At 36.7% G+C, this 24,383-nt stretch overlaps 2 protein-coding genes and 1 long non-coding RNA gene across 5 annotated transcripts; 2 read left to right on the top strand and 1 right to left on the bottom strand.

The window, feature by feature from the left end:
* Positions 1-366: 366 nt before the first annotated feature.
* Positions 367-3,239, bottom strand: LOC111880076 (uncharacterized). Its single transcript, XM_023876484.3, has 6 exons — positions 2,551-3,239; positions 1,487-1,537; positions 1,071-1,427; positions 873-979; positions 729-796; positions 367-648 (listed from the first exon to the last, which is right to left on the bottom strand). The coding sequence occupies exons 2-6, from the start codon at positions 1,513-1,515 to the stop codon at positions 538-540; spliced, it is 672 nt and encodes a 223-aa protein (XP_023732252.1). The 5' UTR covers positions 1,516-1,537; positions 2,551-3,239; the 3' UTR covers positions 367-537.
* A 14,389-nt stretch (positions 3,240-17,628) lies between these two features.
* Positions 17,629-19,366, top strand: LOC111917981 (uncharacterized). 3 transcript variants are annotated; one of them, XR_006187237.2, is made up of 4 exons: positions 17,629-18,111; positions 18,743-18,806; positions 18,924-18,973; positions 19,075-19,366. It is a non-coding gene; the product is annotated as an uncharacterized LOC111917981 (long non-coding RNA). The 3 variants fall into 3 exon arrangements; XR_002859073.3 differs by having other exon boundaries at positions 17,630-18,111; positions 19,068-19,366; XR_002859072.3 differs by having other exon boundaries at positions 17,630-18,111; positions 18,924-19,366.
* A 1,894-nt stretch (positions 19,367-21,260) lies between these two features.
* LOC111917982 (zinc finger CCCH domain-containing protein 66) lies at positions 21,261-23,891 on the top strand. Its single transcript, XM_023913627.3, has 2 exons — positions 21,261-21,419; positions 21,765-23,891. The coding sequence occupies exon 2, from the start codon at positions 21,806-21,808 to the stop codon at positions 23,438-23,440; it is 1,635 nt and encodes a 544-aa protein (XP_023769395.1). The 5' UTR covers positions 21,261-21,419; positions 21,765-21,805; the 3' UTR covers positions 23,441-23,891.
* Positions 23,892-24,383: the final 492 nt, after the last annotated feature.

Here is a 24,383-nt window from a genome sequence, read left to right as displayed (position 1 = left end):
TTATAAAGTTCGTTCATAACTTTCTACTGGAAGAGTTGTTTAAATGTTCGGTTTTATTTATATACGAAATAAGCTAAATACGAAAGAAAAAAAAAAAACGTTTTTTTACGTAACCTCTAAACACATGGTTTCATTTATATTTATATATAAAAATATGTCAACCTAAAAATTATTCTTCAATTGTTGTATAACTGAAAAGAATCATTGTGACTTGATTAATAGCAAGTTTCTTAAATTTCCTACCTTTTTTTTTGTCATTTAATTATTCTAGCCTATCTTCGATTTTAAAAAATTTCTACATCTTTTATAGTATTATATACATTTGCATGTCTTTTTTTGCAATTTCATAGCGACAAAAATCTGATATATTGTTTAATAAGTATTTTTTTTCAAACATAAAAATATTTTCCACCAAATGCATGTTGCAAAGGTTAAAGTCAATGTTCTATGGTTGATACCACATGTGATGTTAATACTACTAGTGAATAGCCAAATGATTGTTGCAAAAACAAAAGGCAAAAAACAAAAAACAGAAAATTAACCTAATTTGAAATTAGTCCCTATGTCCTCAACATCAATAATCAATACACCAGGGTTATTCTCTTCAAAGCTGTAATGAATCCCTATATCGTCGAGCATTTTCATAAACTGTAACACAAAACCACATTATAAATTGTAAATACACAAATACTTTAATTAAAATATAATTTCACTTATATTATATGTACCATTGGTTGCAAGACACACGTTCCTGTTGTTTTCCCATAACCTGTTATCAACTTAAGCTTTTGTATACCTTCATCATATCATAAAAATGAATATATTAGGAAAAAAATAAAAATAAAAAAAGCTGAAACAGGCAACAAACTTACTTCTGATTTGAGAAGCAATCCAAAGATGTATGACAAGCATATTGTATGCATCAGGTTGGTGCTGATCATGACAATTAAGTTCAAATACAGTCATACATTCTTTCTGTCTACAATCTCAAACAAAACCAAATAACAGTTTTAATTATTTGTTACCAAAAAAATAAAAATAAACTATGCCTTGAGAATATGGAAACATACCGTTTATCAAATAAACGTATGCTGTCTTTCTTTTGTTGATTTTGTGCTCCAATTCTAAGTTTCTTTGCAAGCTCCGAATATTTGTTATACTCACTCATTCGGTGTTGTGCTTTGGCCTTTCCAGCCAGGTCGTCATATAATTCGGCATTCTTCCACATTTCCTTTGTTACAGCCCTCACAAGAGTATAATCAAGCTTTTCAGTGTCTATAAAATCTATATCACCAAACAAATTTCCACACCAAGCTAGTGCTTCGCACAGTTTTATCCATCCTCCAATCTCTCCTAAGTCTACATTAAAGCTCTTTGTTGGATGATCTGGAGGTCCATTATTACCCTTCACTAAATCTGCCCAGCTCCTGGAAATAAAAAAGGTTAAATGTTTATAGAAAAAGCATTTATGATGCTAACATCTTACCTGTTGCTACTGCTTCCAGCACCAGCCATTTCTTCGCTTGAAATGAAAAACCTAATAGAAGAAAAATGAAGAAATAACAATTTAAATTATTTGTTAACAAAAAGCTCAATCTCAGATTAACAGATTAACACCAACTACTAGTACTTACAATTGGGTTAATCCAAGTTAGTGGCAAAAATATGAACAAGTAAACTTACATTATAAGATTGAAGCTTTTAGGGCAAACAAGACCTACTTTTAATCATTTGGGCTTATCTATGTTTTTAGCCTACCTAAGTTTTAGGCTTATATTAGTGTTGGGTATGTCTAAGTGTTTGATTTATCTAAGTATCTTCACCAGTTTCAACCTAAACCAACCTTAACTATGTTTCAAACTACTTAACAGATTATGGTTCCTTTGAAATATTATATAGTTACTTCAGAAACATTAGACTAAATTACCATTTTACCCTTACATTCAAAACACAAATTTCACAATATTCATCAAGGTTAACAACAAGTTATAGCAAAACAAGTTTCTATTATATCACAGAAATAAGGTAATGTGTGCTTGAACAAAATTAATAGAGCCTTCAAGCTCAAATTCACAGATGATAGTTAAGGGAACTAAAAAACAGAAAACACTGGAGCAAATTGCCAATGCAATCTTACTTACCAAAACAACTCTAGGAAAAGCATAAAAAAATTGTTCAACCACAACATGGCATATGTATCTATTAATATTATCCATAACCTTGTTCCCAACTATTAGAATATGGATCCTTATGTATACTTCTAACTTATGTGCTTATTAGAATATGTGCTCACCAATACTAAGGATAATTTGTGTGCTCAAGATTATAATAAGTACATCTACTACTGCTTCATATGAATAGAAGATTAACCTGAAATTAACAGAAGCTAAGGACAGATTAACACTCAGATTTCATCTTGAACACTAAATACTTACTATTTACTAACACCAAACACATAGCAACTACACACATTCGGAAGCTGGGAATGGAGCACCGTTTTAATCTAATGCCAAGCAGAAGGCAAACGAAGAGAGGGAAATCGAACTGTACCTGAGAGAGTGAGAGTTCAACTGCTTATTTCGTGAAAACGAAAAAGCAAGAAGTCGAGAAATATCACGGATCGATCGAATTTCATGGGTGTTTGAGTTGTAGCTCCAGAAAACTTAACATAAACAAAATGAAAAGAAAAGGGCTCTCTTCCTTTCGATTTAGGGGACTGTTAATTAAGGGATGGCGTGCGACGTCGTTTGGATATGTTTTGTTTCAGCTTGTTCTTTTATCTTTGACAAAACTGTCTCGTAGGTTGCTCAAAATTGTCACTTTGGTTCAAAAAATTTGGACCGATCGGATATTCAAAATTTTCATTTTGTTGCGAGTTTAGTCCAATTTGGTTTAAACATTTTTATAATGACGTTTTTACCCTTGATATTTTCTTTTTCAGATTTTTTATTAATTTTATTAATTTTTTGATTGAAATAAATAAAACAAAAATAAGAGAAAATAACCCCCCTCCCTCTTTGTCTGTATTGTTTTGTTAGAACTCCAACACTTAACACTACCGTCAACATCACAACCACCACCACCATAGTCGCCGCCGGTTTTAGCGGCTACCGGTTACAGCGGCGGTGTTACTATTTTCACCGCCGGAAGAAGGGAGACGAAGAGAGACATAGAGGAAAAATTAAGCCACCTCCTTAACCACCTGCTGAAAAATTGATTCACCCCAGACACCACCCCTCTTTCTTTCCCTTCTGCTGCTACGAACTTCTCATTTGATCGCAGATCTACGTCGCCAGACGCCACCTAATCGAGTTACATCGCCGCCGGAGCAAAAGAACTGGGGTACGAAGGACAAATCCATCGCACCGCCGCTTCTTAGGGTTTTAAGATATGTTTCTCCACTACTAGGGTTTTCAGATCTGGAACGAGCGGTTTCAAATCTGGAACGAGGGTTTACGTCTTCGTCTGTGATAAGAGGTGCCGACTCCGACATCGTTTAAATATTCGCAAATGGTGGTGGTCCGAACATTGTCGTCAGTAAACCTAGCTTCGTCATCTTCATCAACAGCGAGATAGAGAGAGGGGGAGAACGTGAACGTTGTGAAGTGGTGGTTTACATCTTCGTCTGTGATGAGAAGGGCGGAGTTTCGGCAAGAAGGGAGAGTTCTAGCGAGAAGGTCGGTTTCTTCAGATTAGTGGTGGTCCTCGATGACGTCTAAACTTCGCCTAGTAGTGCTATACGTCGATGACAATGGTGTTTTCCGGTGATAATGGTGGTTTCTGGCGATAACGGAGGTGGTTTCCGATGATAGTAGTGGTGGTTTCCGACGATTGTCGGCGAACCAGTAGAGAGATATTGTGACTCGTATAAAGGATTTGGTGGGGTAGTTTTATTAGGATAGGTTTATATTTTGTTTTGTTTTATTTTAATTAGATAAATAAAAAGAAAAGGAAAAACCAAATAGAGAGGGCAAAAAGGTCATTTTACACACTTCCAATTATGAAACGTACCAAAATCGCAACAAAATGAAAAATTTGGACCTATGGTGTTAGTCCAAACCTTTTTTGACTAAAGTGACAATTTTGACCAAACCACATGGACTATTTGTGCAGTTTAGTCTTTATCTTAAAAAAAAAAAGACAAAATTGCAAATTTGGTCCTATGGTATTTCACAAATTGAGTAAACTATATTAATGCTTAATGTTATCTTTATTGTTTCAAGGGCTTCTAGAATCTTTGAAAGTTATCCTTCCACATGTTGAACATAGGCAGTGTGCACGACACATTTATGCCAACTTTAGGAAAAGGCATACATGTTTAGAGTTAAAGAACTTGTTCCGGGCTGCTGCAAGTAGTTCACATGAAGGGGATTTTATGGCTAACATGGAAGAAATTAAGAAGATCACCACGAATGGATATGATTGGTTGATGGCTAAAAATCCACCATCATGGTGTAGATCATTTTTGTACAAGGGTATGCATGTAAGGCTGTGGAGAATAGCATTTTTGAGACCTTCAACTCCATGATCATAGATATTAGGAAAACCCACTACTAACAATGTTAGACGACATCAGAATCTATGTCATGGCTAGGTTTTACTTTTTGGATGATAAAGCATCTACATGGAGAACTGAATCTTGTCCAAGTATCATAGAGAAAATGAAGGAGTTTGGAAAAGAAATGAGGTAAATACCATGTTGTAAATACCATTAAGTTGTGCTTTATAGTTAACTATATAATGTGCTTTGTACTAAACTTTAAATTGTTATTTTAAAATTTTATTTCTAGGAACTGGAATGTAACACCCGTTCCTCGAGGTATTATTTAAATTATATATGTTAATAATCGTTTTGGACTAACACTTGGACAATGGACCCATTTGGAATGGACTTAGAAAATGGGCCAAGAAGATGGGTTGCCCATAAGTCGTATGTCGGGTGTAACCTGGCGTATTGCGGGGCGTAGTGCTCATTAGATTCGAAGGACTCGGGGATGTATGCCTCACGTACCAAGAGGTACACCCAGCATACGCGGACAGATGCCAAACCCTAATTTTAGGGTTTAGGACCTATAAATACCCCATTATAGCCTCCCCTTTGGCCTCCTCACTTGTCCATCACCCTCAGAGAAACCCTAATTCGTTTATACTCCTTTTCTTGTGTGTGTTCGACATTTGGAGCTTATTTTAGTAAAGAAGGACTTGGAAGAAGAAAGGAAAGGTTGGAGAAGAAGCACTTGAGTATCTTGAGCTCAAGGATCTGGAACAAGTTCTTCATTTGGAACTCAAAGGATGTATAAACCTGAAGGGTTATGGGCATTCTAACACTCCTAAGTGTACATGCAACCCTAGAAAAACCTTGGATCTATGTTTGTCTAAAATACATGCAAAATACTTTTTCCAAGGTTTATAATCCTATCTAGCATACATGGGGAACTTTAATCATAAAAGATGGCTAGAATTGCATACCTTGTTGTTGATTTGATTCCTTGAAAACCTTGAGAGCCTAGCACCCCAAGTGTGATGCCTCAGATGTTTCACACAACACCAAATGCTATTGGAATAAACTTTGAGAGAATGTAGAACACTTCTAATTCGGTTTGCCCTCTTGTCTCACTAGTGTCGCCGATTTTAGTGGATGTCATGTTCTTTTTATAGTGTGTTGCATTAGGGTTACACCATGTAAACCCTAATGTAACATGGCTCTTCATTTCCATGACCCATGGGTTTGTAATTCCCATGGAGCATCCATGGAGCATCCTATGGACCTTAGCCCAACTTGATAATCCATGGAGCATCTAGTCCACTATACAAGTATGGATGATTTACACAATCAAGCCATATATTTAATTAGTCTCCTTTTGATCACTTAATTAATATTAGATTAATTCTTGATCAATACTAATTAAATAATACTATTCTTATATTAGAACTTATAATATATTAATAAACCACAAGTGTTATTTCTCTCATTTAGTCTATCCAAATGCTTGGTGCCATGCAACCCAAATGGACCATGTTGGGTCGGGTCAAGTACATACCAGAAATAGTTATGGACTTAGACACCTTATCCAACAAAAGCTCCAATATTTCCTTCTAGAATCATAGATCTAGGGTTTTGAAGATTTGGACCTTTTAGGTACAAAGTTTGGATCTTGGCCATGCAACTTCGATTTTGAGCTTAGGGTTGCAACCCTTGAAGCTCAATGGGTTCCTTTCGCTGTAAAGTTGCAAACTTTGAGGCTTTTATGAAGCCATGCAAGATATCTAGCCATTTCCATGGAAGTTCATTGTCATTTTTAGTGTTGGGCTCATTTGGTGGGTTGCAAGCCACCAAGTGATTAGCTTTAAGGGTTAGGACGAAGCATGGGACTCAGATCTGCAGTTTAGACGTAATGTTTTAAGGGATTAAGCAGTTTTGGAGAAAAGTGCTTAACAGGAGAGTACATTGGGCGTACGCACATCGTACAAGCCTTTTCAGCAGTACGCATAGCGTACAGAGAGGTACGCTCACCGTACGCTCAGTCAGTGGACTTTTGTTATTGGGCCTTGGTTTGGGCCAAGTCTTGGACATAGTAGTAATAGGCCATGAAGGGCCTTCAGTAGTCACTTAAGGGCCCAAGGATTTGTGGGATTGAAAGGAAAGCCCATTTGAAGAGTTGGGCCCAATTTAGAAAATTGGGCCATTTCGGGACTTAATGGGCCTTAGTGAGGACAAGAAAGGATTGGACTTAGGTCATGGCCCAATTTAGATCAAAGGGGTAAAATAGTCATTTTACCCATAGAAGAATATTCAGTTTTTGACTAAGTGTTTATTTGGTCATTATAGCCAGGGAGTAGTTGGAGCAGCAGACAGTGTCACATGTGCACGAGTTTTCAGTAGCTAGATTGAGAGGTGAATTTTCCTCCAGTAGGAACAGGTCTATGACCACAATGCCGACCCGTTTAGCTGATAGTAGTTTCGGGCTTCGGTCCAATGTCGGGGTTAGCCCAATGCAGTTTATATGCTCCGGACTTCGGTCCGATGTCGGGGCGGTCCCGAGAAGTAGGTATGTATGCTTGATGTCTTTGTGATTCATGCATGTTTATGATATGTGTTATATGTTCCGGACTTCGGTCCGATGTTGGGCAAATCTGATGCAGTATATGTGATTATGTTATATGTTTATGTTTAGTTTATACCGGACTTCGGTCCGATGTCAGGCGGGGTCCGATGTAGTGGAAGGGGCCCAAGTTATTATGGACTTCGGTCCAATGCTGGGTGGGGCCCAATTTATGCCGGACTTCGGTCCGATGCCCGGCGGGGCTCATTATGTTTTATTGTATGGTATGTGGTAGTTTGGGGGAGATCACTAAGCTTCGTGATTACAGTTTTAGTTTTTGTTTTAGGTACTTCTTTCGGTAGCAAGGGGAAGAGCTCGGGGTGATCGTATGGCACACACCACAGTATTTTAGCTTAGGATTGTTTGAGACTCTGATATTTTATCATTTGTTTTTGATATAGTATTTGATATGAGATTTTGAGATACATGACACTTGGTTTTCTTATTGATTATGGATGATTATAGTTTTTATAATATTCTCAAAACGAAATTTTTGGCTTGTATTTTTGGGATGTTTCAAGTTGGTATCAGAGCCTTGGTTTGAGGGATTCGGGCACACTTTTGGGTGTGTCTGAACTCAAACTAAGGAAGTGGTATAAAATTTTCAAAAGAAAATCATTTTACAAAAAGGATTTGGAAGATAGAAAAGAATTTTGAAAAGAGAAAAAGGGTGTGGTTCATGCAATCAGCCGAGCTCAAGTAAGTAGTCCCAAATTACCCATACAAGTTTATGTTATGATATGTTTATCCGCTTTATGAGAACAACATGCTAGATTAGGACTAAGGATCTAGGAAGGATGCCTTATGTGCCTATTATATGTGTACCATCTTTATGAACTACACGCTAGTACAGATTAGTCAGTATGATAGCCAGAGTAGTATATACTTGATTATGTGTACTCAATGCCCGCATGTTGCTTTCTCTTATGCTTACAACAATTAAATTAACTAAAATTTTAATTTTGTGAAGGCCACGACGTCGAGAAGGATGCTCCACGACGTGGCCATTTCCGGAGAAACACGCATCATTTTTGTTCATCATGACGTGGTGGAGACTTGGCCACGATGTGGCGACCTCCAGGTTATAAACCCTAATTTTCCGGGTTTTGAGCCTTATTTAAGGGATATGATGGCTAGGGTTTGCACACCCTCAGCCTCCATCACCTCCCTTTCAACCTCAAACGAACCCTAGCCTCCGTAATTGATTAGCTTTTGTGGTGTTTTGGTGCCTTGAAGAAGAAGAAGGTGTCCTTGGTGCTTTGTCCTTGCAAGCAAGTCTCCCCTCATAATTTTGTGCTATTTCTAAACTTTATAAATCATCAATATCTTACCTTTCTCATAATATATTGCTAGATCTAGGTTTCTATCCACTTTTCTCCATGTTTGGGTTGAGTTGAGTGCATGGATTCCATAAAGTTAGCAAATTTATGGATCATTGAGGTCCATTGATGGACATATGTTTCAGATCTGAAGTTTGTTGGTATATTGAGCTCCATGCATGAGATCATGGTGTTATTTCTCCATTTTTTACGTTGTTTGAGTGCTTGACTTGCATTAGACATGCATGACTGAAAAGCATCGATTTTTATGTTATTTTAGACAATAGGAGGCTTTATGGCGTGTATAAATGGGTGGCTTAATGGATTAAAATCTTAATCCATTAGGCTGTGAAAGCCCAGTTCCCACGGTGTGGCAGTATGCTCTCCACGACGTGGCGACTGGTGGTTGCCTAACTATTTTGTCGAGAAGCTGCCACGGTGTGGCATATGGATGGCTACGACATGGAGGTCTGCTGAAGTTGACTTTGACCGTTGACTTTTTGACAATTGTTAACTTTTGGTCAACTTGAGGATTTTTAGGGTGTAGACTAAGATGGTACTTCTATATTGTTATTTATGTGTCTTGTAGTACCGATCCTCACTGTGTGAGAGTTGTTGTGCTTAGCTACTACCTGCGAGGTGAGTCTTCTCACTGTATTATAGATACCATAGTTGTTATGCATGCTAGACTAGCCGAGTCTTATGTATTGATTGTTGTTATATGTGTATTGAGTCATCATGGACTCTGAATCGATACAAACTCGGGGTTGATGCAAAATAGGGGTTGTTACTGACCCGTTACTATTATGTACTGATATATATGATGTATGTGATATTTTGGGGAAACTCACTAAGCTTTGCACTTACACTTGTTGATTTAAATGTGCTTCAGGAACTATTGAGGACCGTGGGAAGGCAAAGGCATGACTGTACACACCCTTTGGCAGTTTCTGAGATTCTGCAACATGATACTCTGATTTTTGGGATGATTGTATTGGTACATATGTTTTGATTGACTTGCGTTTTTATGGAATATGACACTTTTTTATCTAAACTAAAAATGAAAAGTTTTGTTGTGAAAATGGGACGTTACAAGTTGGTGTCAGAGCCCTGGTTTGAGAGAACTGGATGAACATTCATGTGATTCCAGACTCAAACTAAGGATCAGAAAAATTTTATAAAAACTTTTTATAAAGAAAAATCAAATGGTAAAGGAAGGAAGAGAAGGTGCAACGTGTACAGTCAGTCGGAGCTCGAGAAGTGATCTTCCAAAATATTATTACTTGTTTTATATGTTGTATTTGAGTTTTTGTTATATGACTTGGTAATGATGCATGCTAGTAATAGGATAAGGATCCCTCAGGAATTGCATGATAGAGTTGCCTGATTTTGTGATGCATTATAGCCTAGGAGATTGCTTGTGTTGCCTTTCTTGATTTGAACTTGAAACTGTTAATTGCAATGTGTATACTATGTAGTTGTACATAATTAGGGTTTTATAGCCTTGAAATACATGGTTTAATCTTACTTCATGTTCCTTTTTTGGTTGTGGACTTGGGGTAGAATCATGTATTCGACCATCTATCGGATCATGGCTTATGTATGATTGGCATATGCAGAGAAATTAGCGATTTTAGTGGAGGCTTATATCAGTATAGGTTGGGGATGAGAAAAACCCTAGGACAAGGACGTAGGAGTTTAGTTACAGTTCTGTGGTGCATATATGTGTAACACCCTGTTTCAGATCATGCAGTAATTCGGGGCTCGTAGACTGTAATTTGATTATGTGAAGGGTTTGGGCCTTTGAGGAAGATAAGTATGGCCTTATTGAAGGATGATATTTTTGTTTATGTAAATTAAACCTGAGGACTGTGTGTCAGAACCAAGGGTGAATTATGGAAGGATTGGTGTCAGACTGCTTACAAGGATCATGCTTCTAATTGTGACATATGTTGAGCCAAAAGTAACAAGATAAAAGTGTAGAGCGCTTCAATACCTTTCTATGGATATAAAGATCACCGAAAACGAAGTTGAAACGAAGAAATTATGGTCGTTTTAAGCTAGAAAGGATTTAGATAAAAAGTCGTGGCCACGGCGTGGGGATCAGAGCCCACAGTGTGTGGATCAGTCAGGACCAAGCCCATGATTTTTAGGGTTTTCAACGTATATAAGCATAAGGTTCTACTTTTTGAGCATTCTATCAGCCTCCATCACCTCTAAAAACCCTTGGGAGAAACCCTAACCTCCATATTGATAGTTTGAGCTTCTCCCCTATCCCTTCTTTTCATTTTTGAGTGTTTTTAGTGGCTTTAGAAGGATACATTCGTACAAGATTGACCCTTGGAGCTTGGAAATTGAAGATCTCAACTTTCATCTCCCTTTTGGACCTTTGTAAGTGTCCAAGTTTCTTGCTTTATGCTTCTATGATGTTAGATCTAAAGTTTTGTCCCTTATTCTTCATGTTGTGAAAGATAGAATGGATGGATTCCATAAATTTGGCAACTTTATGGATCCTTGAGGTCATATTAGCGACATATGTTTCAGATCTAGTATTCCTTGGTGTATTTGAACTTATGCACAAGTTTGAGCTCTTTTCTTCCATGGTTTTTACCCATTTTAGGATGAGACATGCATGTCCATAAATCACTGATTTATATGATGCATTTGGAGTATAAAGGCCTTCTATAATGTTTGGTTGGGTGACTTGGTGATTAAGAGCTTAATGGGTGAGCTCATGTATTTTGATGACATTAAGGACTTAGGGTTAGAGGTTTTATCTTGGTGGGATGTCTTAATGGATAAAGTTGGAAACTTTATCCATCAAGACCTTGGGAAGAACCATATTTGAGCTTTGGGGCTCTTGGCTTTAGGAAAAGATCATTTTAGCCCATTGTGGGATGTTTTGACTAGTCACCACGGCATGGAAAGGAAGGTCATGACGTGGCGACTGGGAAAATCGCTACTGACCTGTTTCTGGATGCCCACGATGTGGCCAAGGAAGGCCACAACGTGGCGAGCTCCTGTTGGTAATTTTTGGACTTTGACTATGACCATTGACTTTTGGCATGGGTTGACTTTTGGGACCAATTGATTGGGTCCTAGGCTTAGACTAAGGTTGGACCTTGTATGATTTGATAGGTGAGTTGTAGCATCGGTGCGGGGCTGTGAGTTGTGGTTTAGCTGACTTCGTGAATCAGGTGAGTTCTTTCTCACTATACTTGTGAGTCAAATGCACCATTGCCAACCCACTATATTATGTATCATGGTTTATAGGATGTTGTTATGATGTAGGGATCTGTTAGATCTAGGGATGAGCATATGGACCGGGGAACCGGCACCGGAACCGGAACCCGATGGAACCGGTCGGGCCGGGACCGGGACGTTATTTTTGTTGATTTTTGGAACCGGGAACCGGTAGAAACCGGAACCGATATAACCGGAACCGGTAGAACCGGCAAAAATCGGTAGAACCGGTAAAAACCGGAACCGTATGATGCTATTTTTCGAGTGTCGGTTCCAACATTTGAAGACACAACAAGAACCGGTAGGAACCGGGAACCGATGGAACCGGAACCGGTAGAACCGCCGGGCCGGTTCGGTTCTTGATTTTGGCCGAAGCCGGTTCCCGGTTCCGGCCGGTTCAGTCCTTTTGCTCATCCCTAGTTAGAAGTATGATATCCATGGGACATCATCTTCATTAGGAAAGCTTGTTTCAAGAGATTTGGGAAGATCATAAATGTCTAAACCAGACATCCTTTGGGAGATATTCAAGATAGTTGATCTTAAGTCCTTAATATGACACCCAATATGAAATATTAAGGCTAGGACCCAACAAACTATTTTATAACTTAGAAGAGGGATGACGTAATCCAAGCTATAAAATATTTGAAGGTAGGTGAATGACGATTCACCAATTTCCACCATGAAAAACAAAATAATAATTAGGTTTTTTTAATTGGTTTTGAAACTCCTAGATCTTTGAGATTCATTGAACTGTTCAATGGCATGTTTCAATCTCGAGTGTGCCCTTCAGGTTTTGTGACTGGGATGCCGAGGATCACAAAACAAGGTGTGAAGTAACCATGCAAATTACTTGGTACCCTTAAGTGTTTACCCCTCAATCGATGTGTCGGTTAACCACACACGCTCCATCGATACTATGATAAACATCAAGTTACCCTTTGCCTACCTTGTTAAATATGAGTTAGTGTGCCGGTTAACCACACACGCTCCACTAACCGACTTAAACAAAGTGCAAAGTGTAATTTCATGGATTAGCACCTTATTCACATTTTCCTAAGTAACTAAGATTGGGTATTATTAAGATTTTAGTTACTTAGTATTTATCATTAATACTTTTAATGAAGGGAGAATTATAGTCCTGTCAAACCCGTTCGGCTAACGACCCTCCACCAGTCAAGCAAGCGGTGGGTGAGAGTGGACACCCATTAAGTTGCCATTTTATAGGCAACAACCTTACACCCACCTTATAGACCGGCTTCGTGAATGAGGCGTACTAGCGGTAAGACTGACTTTACTCTTATACATATATATATTATTAACTTATAATATTATAAAGTATAAGGGTTGAATTTTAACTTTTAAAATTCTAAGGGCTAACTTGGAATTAAAGTATTCATAAGAGAAAACTTTACAAATTCCAAAACTTGAGGGCATGTTTTGAAACTATTCAAAACTAATTAATTCCATAACTTATGTGTTTAAAGTAGTTTTAATCCAAAAACTCTTCAAGTTCCATAACTTGAGGACAAGTTATGGAAGACTTTAAACTAATAAAAGAATTAATTTTTCTTTATTTTATAACTTATGGAATTAATTAAGGTTACACTTTTTTTAATTTATTATTTAATGAAGAGACTCTTGGTCCTACATAACTTGAGGACAAATTATGGAGTCATAACACCATTTAATTAGAACTAGACTCTTCATTTTTTGTAACCTTTGCCAACTTTTATGAGTTTTATGAAACTTAAATGTGACTTTTCATATAACTTGAGGACAAGTTACAAAAACACATTTTAGAATCAACTCTTAGATTAATTTGGATTCAAAACAACTATTTCACTCAACTTTTCTATTAATCTAAGCAACTCATAAGAACAAGATAATTCAAATCAAACTTTTTCATGTAATTAGTCTAAACCTTAAACTAATACAAAACATGAATCTATTGACAATTATCTTTGAAATTGGATTAGCATGAACATTACCACATCAAAAACAAGTTGATAAGTTCAAAAACAACTTAGGGTTATGTTCATAGTCCATTTCTAGCCAAAAACCCCGAAAATATGTTGTCTGGGGCCCCTACTCGTCGAGTGCATGAACCTACTCGGCGAGTAGGATGATTTTACTCATGGACTCGGCGAGTTCATCAGTAGACTCGGCGAGTCCAGTGCCCAGAAATCCAGAAAATCAAGTTTTTCAGCATTTTTCAGCAATTTGCATCAAGTATAATTGAAAACAAGCCTAGGCTCTGATACCACTGTTGGGTTTTGAGCATTCAAACACTCCTAAGTGTACATGCAACCCTAAATACCTTGGATCTATGTTTTCTCTATTATACATACAAATATGAACATCCAAGGTATTATCCTAATCTATTATATAAAATAATGAATATAACAAGATAGAATACATACCTCTTTCATGTAGAAAGCCTTCATGAAGCTTGAGTGCCTAGTGCCCCAAGTGTGACACCTCAAATGGTTCACACAACACCAAATACACTTGGAATAACTTGAGAGAAAATTACACTTCATGAAAATCGGCTAGCCTTTCATTACTCACACTAGTGGCCGATTTTTTTCAAGAATAAGATCTTTATATAGTGTTACAATTAGGGTAAACCCTAATTGTCATGACTTTCCATTTCCTTGGATCCATGGTTCAAATACACCATGGAGCATCCATGGACCATCCTATGGGTTTTAGCCCAACTTGATTATCCATGGAGCATTAGCCCACTATACAAGTATGGATGATTTACACAATCAACCCATATATTTAATTAGTCTTCTTTTGATCACTTAATTAATCCTAGATTAATTCTTGATCAATACTAATTAAATAATCTTATTATTCTTATTATTAATATACTAGAACTTATAATATATTAATAACCATAAGTGTCTTATTTCTCTCATTATAGTCTATCCAAGTGCATGATGCCATGCAACCCAAATGGACCATGCCGGGTCGGGTCAAGTCTTACCAATTATAGTTATGGACTTAGACATTAATCCAACAATTAATACCTTTAGGAACAAATGGTTGATCGGTTTGGTTGAATTAAAAATGAAATTTTTATCTATGGTTTTTGGGACGTTAAAATATGTGTGTGTAGATGCACCTAGGATATTTTAGCTAAAGTGACTTAGGACCTGGGAGGAATTCTGAATCAACTACGGATAGGTGTGTAAGGTAGTATGAGCTCGTACTACTGAAAGTACAAGATATGTATGAGGTTCGGGAGGAACACGAGGCTATTAAGGAACTTGTAGGGGTGTGTATAGTGTATGTGTACACTTTAGTATGGTTTTGACATTTTCCTTATATGTTTCAGTATGGTGGTGGTTACCCGAGGTTCATGCTATAGTGATTCGGAGAGATCGAGTACCAGTAATGATGAGATCCGTACGATCATTTCCACAAAGGTGGCTGCAATGATCAAGGAGGTAGTCCTAGAGATTTTTGGGTCTAATAAGACCATGCCGATTGAGTTATTTGACGAGCGTTATGTTGCCGTCACTGAGGCTGCCACTGTTGCAACTACCGCAGTCATCGCAACTGCGAAGCCACATGAAGGAGATTCAATGTAGTATTTGAAGTTCAACAACATGAAGCCCCCAGAGTTCGACGGGGTCAAGGATTAAACCTTATTTGTTTAGGAGCAAAAGATTAGTGGAAGTTTGCTACTCAGTCTTATTCTCCTGCAGAGCGGGCCACCTTGACTTGGGAACAATTTTTTAAGATGTTCCGTGATGAGTATGTACCGTTGGTGGAGAGGGAGCGACTAGCTCAGGAGTACCTGTCACTCAAGTAGACAACATAGTCAGTTACCGAGATCACTAGGATGTTCCATGAGAGAGCGTTGTTTTGTCCAGAGTACGCATCATCGGTGTTACGTCCCGATTTCTATAACAAAAATTTTCATTTCTTATTTATCTAAAATATTTATTTACATTAGATAATAATTACATTATATGGAAACATGATTGCGAATATGTATGTGTACAGTCGAGCCTCGTCCTTCTTACTATTGCTGAGGTTCTTGAAAAATATTTATAAAGAACTCGGTAAGTACTAGGCTTAGTGAGTTCCCCCAATATACCATATCCTACAATACATATACAATATATACACATAATATCCTTCAACATAAAGCTGGTTCTCCCCTTGGCCTTCAACATAAAGTTGGTTCTCCCCTTGGCCTTCAACATAAAGCTGGTCCGCCCCTTTTGCCTTTAACATATAGCTAGCCCTCAACTTGGCCTTTAGCATAAAGCTAGTTCGCCTGAGTCTATTGGCCTTCAGCATGAAGCCGGTCCATCCTCAACTCCCCACATAATATATTAACAAATATAGCAAACTACATTCCATAACTACATGCAACTAACTAATTTAGTCTAATTACCTAAGTGTTTACTACATGGAAACTATATCCTAACATCTAGATGATACATACTAGAGTATACAACATAGTGAGATAAACTCACCTGGACAATTACTCAGAAGATTGACAATAATCTGGGCGATCCAACTGACGATAACGCACTCCACAAGTATTAACCTATAATATTTTAACCTATTAATCCTTAGGGAAAACTGGTGTGGAAATCTAGATCCTTCACTAATCCCATTGAATACCGAGAGTTTTATCAAATAAGGATCAGCCATGCATGACAGTTGGGAGGCAAGATCATTCAGCATATAGCTTTTCTGAAATCCAACAACCAAGCCAACATAACCATTCTAGACACCTCTCCCGTAAGTAGATTAGTCAATATTATAACCAGAATTACTTATAAATATTATTTATAGGTCCATAATAACAATTATGACTATAAATATGAGTTACACTTGAATTACGATAAATGCAACTTAACATATAGAGATTTTGACGAAAAATCGGGAATTGTGCCGGCAGAATTCTAACTCGAGAACGGGCTGGAAGGATTCTACTGCATTTGGGTCGATCCATTTTGTCATGGGCTTCTGTGGTGACATCCTTATTGAGATTGCTATCAGTTTAGTTGAGCTCCAACACCAGAGGTTTCAAGCGTACATCGATTTCTGTTCACCGCCGTCTTCTATCGATTTGAGTTCACCGCTCCAACGATCATCCCCATTATATTCTATTGCACAATAGACATCCTAATCACTATTATGTATCAATTCACCGCCATCTTCTATCGATTTGTTTTCACCGCTCCAACGGCCATCACCATTCTATTCTATTGCACAATAGAAATCCTAATCGCTATTATGTATCAATTTTGAGAGTATTTACTGCTTCTATGGTCGCCGCTACCGCTTACCACATATGAGTCCCTCCACCGCCATTACCTCTCATGGTTACACGGTTCCTTATTGATACGAACCCATGAAGTGATACCCACGATCTGATGATACATTGGACTAATTCTCATGTTTGCTTTTTCCATTATGCATATTTTCCACATTTCCCTTTTCTTAGGAATATCATGCTAGCTCTTTCCTTCCAGTTACTCTGTACGATTACAATTCATAGTTAGTTGCAATCCTTTCTCTTCTCCACCATCTCGATCTGTCACCGTCTCTCTCACCTAATTACAGGTCTCAAATTGACATACTATCCATGTTCATTATAACATCGTCGATAGTTTCTCTCTCTCAAATACGTCTCCGAATCAACGAGGAAGTCAGTCGGGCCACGGAGACATGGTGGAAAAACTGGAGGATCGTTGAAGGCGATGGTGCAGCCTCATCCCGAGATAGGAATGATGAGTAAGACTTAGCTTTTCACAGCCAAAAGTCCTTTTTGAAAAACAAAGAAGCAAAAGATATTTGACAAAACTAGTTTTAAAAGCTATTTTTGGAGTTTTGATAAAAAAAAATGAACTTTTTGGAAAAGTAGAAAAGATAGTTTTTGTAAGTAGAAAAGATAGTTTTTGTAACTTTTACAAAGAAGCACTTTTGTGCTGAGAAAAGTAAGCCAAAAACGCTAATACCTACATCGACTTGGTAAACCCTTTCATCTTTCTGTACAATCGGCCCACATAAACTAAAATTTCTTAGAAAATCTTCTTGCTCTTAAACTTTGGTTATGATTTATTTCATGAACGTGAGAGAATTCAGGGGATGCTTCGTGATGGTGGTCTAAAGAAACATCAGGGGATGCAAACCTGATTATAATGGTACTGCCTCCATCTCTATAATTATCGATACCACCAGTTTTCTCATCGTTCTTTCGTAATTCAATCGAAAATTTTGAATTCATTCGCCTAAACCAAGGATTTGGGAGGAATTTATGGATAGCGGACTCCATTCTATAGGGAGGGCTTGCCAACGACGATATCTAAAGTGGAAAAACAACGTTGGAGATAATCATCAAAAAATTCTTCGTTAAGACCTTCAATTCTATTTGGTTTCTTCTATTGTCTCACTTGGCTTCACATCGCCGGAAGGTATCCACTCTGATTAGTATTGTTATGCGTTTGATAAATTTACCATTTGTGATTTGATAAATCAGTACGATTTCTGTGCAAGTGTGTATATGTGTGCATTTATGACTGGACCTCCATGTTATCTGCGATTTGATGATTGCGCTGAATTGAAACTACATAACTCTAGGATTTTCTGACATGTTCTTTTTGTTTGCTTCTGAATTTTTAGATGATCATATTATTTCCTGAAGGTGTGTTATAACCGTGAGTGCAATTTTACCTTTGTTCACTAAAATTTGAATTTAGGGCTTGCTGAGTGGATTCTGCTTTCATAAGTGCACTGTTATCTTTTCAGCAATTTGATGATTGATATGAACTGAAACTACAGAATTTTATGATTTGTAGACAAGTTCCTTCAGTTTAATTATGATCTGATCATCTTATTTTCTGAAGGTTTGTATGCAATATTGCATTTGTCTGCTGAAATAATAATTTAGGGCTTTAATGATTGGTGTGAATTTATATAAATTACTTCAGGATAGTTTTGGTAGATGTGTTTTCATTTTCCATCTCTTAAATAAAAGATTACTAATTACGTAATAATTAGTAATTGACAATGGATATGAGAAATGTTCATGTTTGATCTTACCAGGTTGTGGAAGGATGCTGAGAACAGAACATTATTGTCTAATTTTCTCATTAAGAATTATTCTCATGTATGTTTTTATAACTTGTGACTCTTGATAATTCATCATGAACTCGCACAAATTACTAAAAAAGATACCTTCTATCCTTTTTTTTACTATGTTCGTATGTTTTATCAATAATGGCAGAGACCAAAGATTCCTACTGTTGAAGAAAAGCTAATGGTCCTAGGATGCAAGTAAATTTTGGGTCTTCCTATTTCTCTTTTGCATTATGTTCTAGGATTAATTTGATGAGTTAACTGTCTTATGGGCACAATTGTCTTTTTCAAGGATTTAGAGAGAAGAATTGTGGAAATTGAGATGGAAATAACACTAGCAAAAGTCAAGGTTTTCTTAGCAACCAATTGAAATCATCTTCTAACAAAAGGTTTCTTGATGTGATTGGCATTTACACTGGATTTGGTGACAAATTAAGAAGAAATTATTTGAGAGGATCATGGATGCCTAAAAGTCGGTTTATGACAAAATAATATTTTAAATTTCTTTCTATTGTTACTCTATGTTTAACTTAATACCTATAAAAATACAATCTTTATATTATAATAATGAAAAATTAACTTACAAAGCCACTTGAATTTGACATGTGATTCTTTAAAGAAGCTTGAAGAAAGAGGAATAGTCACACGTTTGACGTTTTATCATTGGCAGAAGGTTTTCCTACGTGTTGATGAGTTTTTAAATTAGATTTTAGAATGGTGTACTGCAATTTATAGTTGATTACCTGAGATGCTTTTATATGCTCTAAAAAAACTTGTGCCCCTAAACATATGGAATACAAAAACAATTTGTACATCAAATAAAACAAACACCCACAAACACCTCTACTCCATTCTACCCTAGTTGTTCACCACGGGTTGATTTTTATTTTGCATATATTTTAAGTAGGGCGAGTATAGGGGTGGACATTTAGACTTGTAACCTGGAACGGGACCAGGACTTGGGCCGGTACCATGTTGTCGGGCCGGTTCTTGGTTTTTGAATTCTTAAATTTCCGGTTTGGTTTTTTGACAGCTTCGGTTTGGCCGGTTCCAAGTATTGGACTGGGAATTGAAACATACGCAATGAATGTTGCACCGTCAAACACAATGAATGTACCATATGCTTCATCGACTTGTACCATATGCATGAAATGTTATACCGGTCCAAGAATTGGAAAAATTGGTATCGTCACCGGTAGGCCACAATTGGTCTGGTCCACGGTTGGTAGAATCCTTCCAAACCAGTCTAGTTCAGTTCATGCTCACCCTTAGGTGAGCATTATTCTGTTTCCGCTTCTTAATGTAAAAAAAAAATTGTTTTTCTATTAAGGTGCAACATTTGAAAAAAATTAGTGTCACTCTGACGCCATTACTATCGGAAATTTCTACGTCCACCACTAATTATATCATAATATTGTTGAAAAATATAACTATTTCTTGATTAAAAACTCATATTCCAATGTACTAGGAATGTGCAAGATAACCGAAACCAAAAAACCAAACCGTTTCAAAAACCAACGGTTTGGTTTTTGCTATTTATAAAAACCGATTTTTTTCGGTTTGGATTGGTTTTTTAAAATATAAAAACCGAAAAAACCGAACCGAACCAAACTACCAAATATATGTTTTAGTCTACTTCGACGATGGATTTGACTATGATGTTTTTCATGAAAATGTTACTATGATGTTCTTCAAAGAACTATGACGATGTTTTTTATCAACAAACTCTTCGACTTTCATGCAATAAAGTATTTATAATATTGAGATTATTTTTATATTAGGCTTGAATAAAATACTCATAAGCACATTACATGTATATAAATTTAACGTATGTTGTGTAATACTTATATAAAATGTCTCATATTCGTTGAGGTTATAAGTAAAGTAAAAAAAGAAAGAAAAGTATAAGAAAGATGCACAACTTGCAAGGTTGTCTAATTATATATTAGTGAGTCATTCTAACATGTGAAAGAGGTTTCGATATAAATTAAAAGGTATTTCTAATATTTCGTAAACATGTACGAGGAGTATTTGTTGATGCCTACAAAAAATTGTTTTTATGTTATTTGTTAACGAAAAAACCGAAAACTGAATTAAAGAACCAAAAAACCGATAGAAAACAGAAAAACCGAAACCGAAAAAAACCGACAGTTTGGTTTCTCTAAAATAAAAAACCGAAACTATTGGTTCGGTTTCGATTTTAATAAAAAACTAAACAAAACCAAACCATGCTCATGTACTAGTATTAAAACTCGTTACAATACTTTTATGTGGAATAGTATAAAAATGAACAAGAATATTATTCAGCCGGTCGCCGGTGCAAGATATTTTATATATGGGTTGACACGTGTCACGACAACAGGAGGAGTCGAGGGCCGTTCACGAATAAAACTTGGTTCTAGAAATTTCCACTTTTGGTGGGCCAACGCTAATACCAAGCATTACCAACCCTTTCCAAATTTAAATCTTCATTTTCATTTGCATTTACATTTGCATTTGAGTTTCATTTCGGAGGGAAAAATAAGATGGAAATTTAGAAGAAAAGGCGCTTTTGAGTTCGTCTTTTTTGACTCCGCAAATTCTTCTGTAGAAAAGCATTCCCGCGAATTCATCTTCTTTTCTAACCGCTGACCGAAGAATCAAGGTATGTTCTGTGTGAATCTATGTTAAGTGTCTGTGAATTTGATATTTTAGTGCGTTTGTTTCAATAACCATGGATAATCATCAATTTGCAAAGAAAATAGACTGATTTTGTTTGGCGTGGACTTAGATATAGGTTAATTTCAGTTCTGCATCACTATCCACTTACTTTGTTTAGTTTCTGATTGATAGAGGAAAATTTCCGATAAAATATACTGAACTTGTTTCGTTCATGATTAATAGATGTTAACTTCAATTCTACATCGTTTATGCAGATACGTTGTTTATGCTTAGGGTTCTGATGGTTGAATATTTGCGTTTGTCCTAATTTTACTCTGTTATTTTGTAGGAAGCGAGTGTTTGATCGCGAAACAGTCGTAAGCAAAAAATATGTGCACTGGCGATGTGGTTGTGGACCATGCTGAAGGTCAGAAGCAAGATAGAGTCGTTAGTAATATTTCAATTTTGCTAGAATTAGCGGCTGCGGATGATTTAGATGGATTTAGGTCAGTGGTTGAACAAGATGGTTTCGATGTCAACGATTCTGGTTTATGGTATGGTAGATCGATAGGTTCGAAGAAGATGAGGCTAGAGGAAAGAACACCGCTTATGATTGCCTCCATGTTTGGTAGCAAACAGGTTCTGAAGTTCATTCTTGGATTAAATCGTGTTGATGTTAACAAAGCTTGTGGCTCCGATAGGGCAACTGCTTTACACATGGCTGTTGCTGGTGGATCCAAGTCATCCGTTGAAGTGGTCAAGCTTTTGATCAACGCTTCTGCTGATATCAGTTGTCTCGATGTTCACGGGAATCTACCTGTTGACTTAATCCCTCTGGTCTTCGGTTCTTCTTTCAGTTCAAAAAAGAAATTCTTGGAGCTTCTGTTAAACGGTGAAGAACTTACAGACGATGATCATATCGAAGAACACAAGTTTTCCGCTATTTTGATTTCATCAAAAGAATCGCCCGAGAAGAAAGAGTATCCAATCGACCTCTCTCTCCCTGACATGAAAAACGGGATATACAACACAGACGAGTTCCGAATGTATACTTTCAAAATCAAACCATGTTCAAGAGCTTACTCTCACGATTGGACAGAATGCCCTTTTGTTCATCCAGGGGAGAACGCTAGAAGACGGGATCCACGTAAGTATCACTACAGTTGTGTCCCATGTCCAGAGTTTCGTAAAGGATCTTGCAGACAAGGAGATGCTTGTGAATACGCTCATGGAATCTTCGAATGTTGGCTTCATCCTGCTCAATATAGAACCCGTTTGTGTAAAGATGAAATAGGATGCAATAGAAAGGTATGTTTTTTTGCTCACAAACCAGAAGAGCTTCGCCCATTACACCCTTCAACAGGTTCTGCTGTACTTTCGCCTAGATCTTTATCTTTCTCTTCTGATATTTCATCAATAAGTCCTTTCTCTCTTTCTTCCCCATCAATCATGATACCTCCTAGCTCAAACTCCCCAGTTTCTACCCCAATATGGTCAAACCAGTCGTCCCCTACCATGAAGGGTGTCAGTAGCAGGTTTAGTAGGGCTACAAGTAGTCGTGATTTGGATCTTGAATCTGAGTTAATTAGAGCGGATATTTATCGTCAGCAACAACTGATCGATAATTTTAGCAACCCTAGTTTTGGTAGCGATTATTTTGAAGAGATTGAAGCGAGAATTAATCCATTACACCAGAACATGAACTATTCTTCTGGGCTTCCATCATCACCACTGAGAATGTCGTCTCAGATTATGAATTCAAGATCTGCTGCGTTTGCAAAGAGGAGTCAGAGTTTTATTGACCGTGGAACAGCCAACCGCCAGTTGGGGGTTCCGACAATGGCGGCTTCGAAGCTTTCAGATTGGGGGTCTCCTGATGGGAAGTTGAATTGGGGTATTCAAAAAGATGAGCTTAATAAGTTAAGAAAATCTGCTTCTTTTGGGGTACGTGGCAGTGGCAATAATGTTACATCGGAAGAAGATCAATATTTTTCGCCATGGGTGGAAGATCAGCTGGTTGCTTGATCACATCAACTTCCACTTGGTTACTTTATATGACTTTTTAACGTGATTTATCGTTTAATTCAGTGAATTTAACTTCTAAATCTCTACTTATTAAATGCCGGAAAAATGAAGAGAAGAGGACTAAAGATACACATGATAATCATGTCGATTTGTTTCGAGGAGATTCAGAAGGTTGAAAGCATCCATCTGATTATATATCAATATATTCTTTATAAGTTCAGGTTCATTTTTTTTAATGTATTACGATTTACGTATTATTGTCATTGGTTTTATATATCACCAAAGTTCATTTTCAGGTATAAATAAGTTACAGGAGTTATTTATAGAGCCTTGACCTCGTAATTTTTTTTATGTTGTTAATGTGAACACGTCTATGTATTTACAATTCATATGGTCAATGTACTATTAATAGTTTAATACGCACTTTGATTTCATAACTTAATTTGCTATATACATATGGCCATTTGATGATTTTAGCCTATTGATTTAGTTTGTTCAAAGTACCCGAGTAGGTTGAGCCCAATTACCTTAGATAACGGGCTAAAAGGTTGAAGTTTTTGCCTTTTTGATACAAAGTTTAAATGGATTGGCAACGAAAGAGTTGATTATATATATACTAGTTTATAACCCGTGGAAACCTCGGTTACAAAATTAATTAAATTATTTTAAATAGGTTATTAATTAAAAGATATTTTTTTAGTTATATAAAATTATAATCGTTAATTTAAATAAATATATAAATATTATATCATGTATAATTTGTATCAATTTTATTTTAATTTTATTCTAATGTTATTAATTTAATTTAATTAGAGTGAGAAATTTAAAATTTGAAATTTGAAATGGAGAATTAATAGATTGACAAGTAGTATGCATTAATTATGAGACCTAATATGATGACACATGACAAAAGATGAATAAAATATGTATTAACTAGGCGAAT

Source organism: Lactuca sativa, chromosome 9 (genome assembly GCF_002870075.4).
Source record: "Lactuca sativa cultivar Salinas chromosome 9, Lsat_Salinas_v11, whole genome shotgun sequence".
Taxonomy (NCBI): Eukaryota; Viridiplantae; Streptophyta; class Magnoliopsida; order Asterales; family Asteraceae; genus Lactuca; species Lactuca sativa.
This window is presented reverse-complemented; position numbering and strand designations above follow the sequence as displayed.

Excerpts from the sequence above, each read along its gene's own strand:
- LOC111880076 (XM_023876484.3), bottom strand. The coding sequence starts at position 1,515 with ATGGCTGGTGCTGGAAGCAGTAGCAACAG. Across the intron at positions 1,428-1,486 it reads GCTGGAAGCAGTAGCAACAG|GAGCTGGGCAGATTTAGTGA; the intron begins GTAAGATGTTAG and ends TTTTATTTCCAG. Across the intron at positions 797-872 it reads GATTGCTTCTCAAATCAGAA|GTATACAAAAGCTTAAGTTG; the intron begins GTAAGTTTGTTG and ends GATATGATGAAG.
- LOC111917982 (XM_023913627.3), top strand. The coding sequence starts at position 21,806 with ATGTGCACTGGCGATGTGGTTGTGGACCATGCTGAAGGTCAGAAGCAA.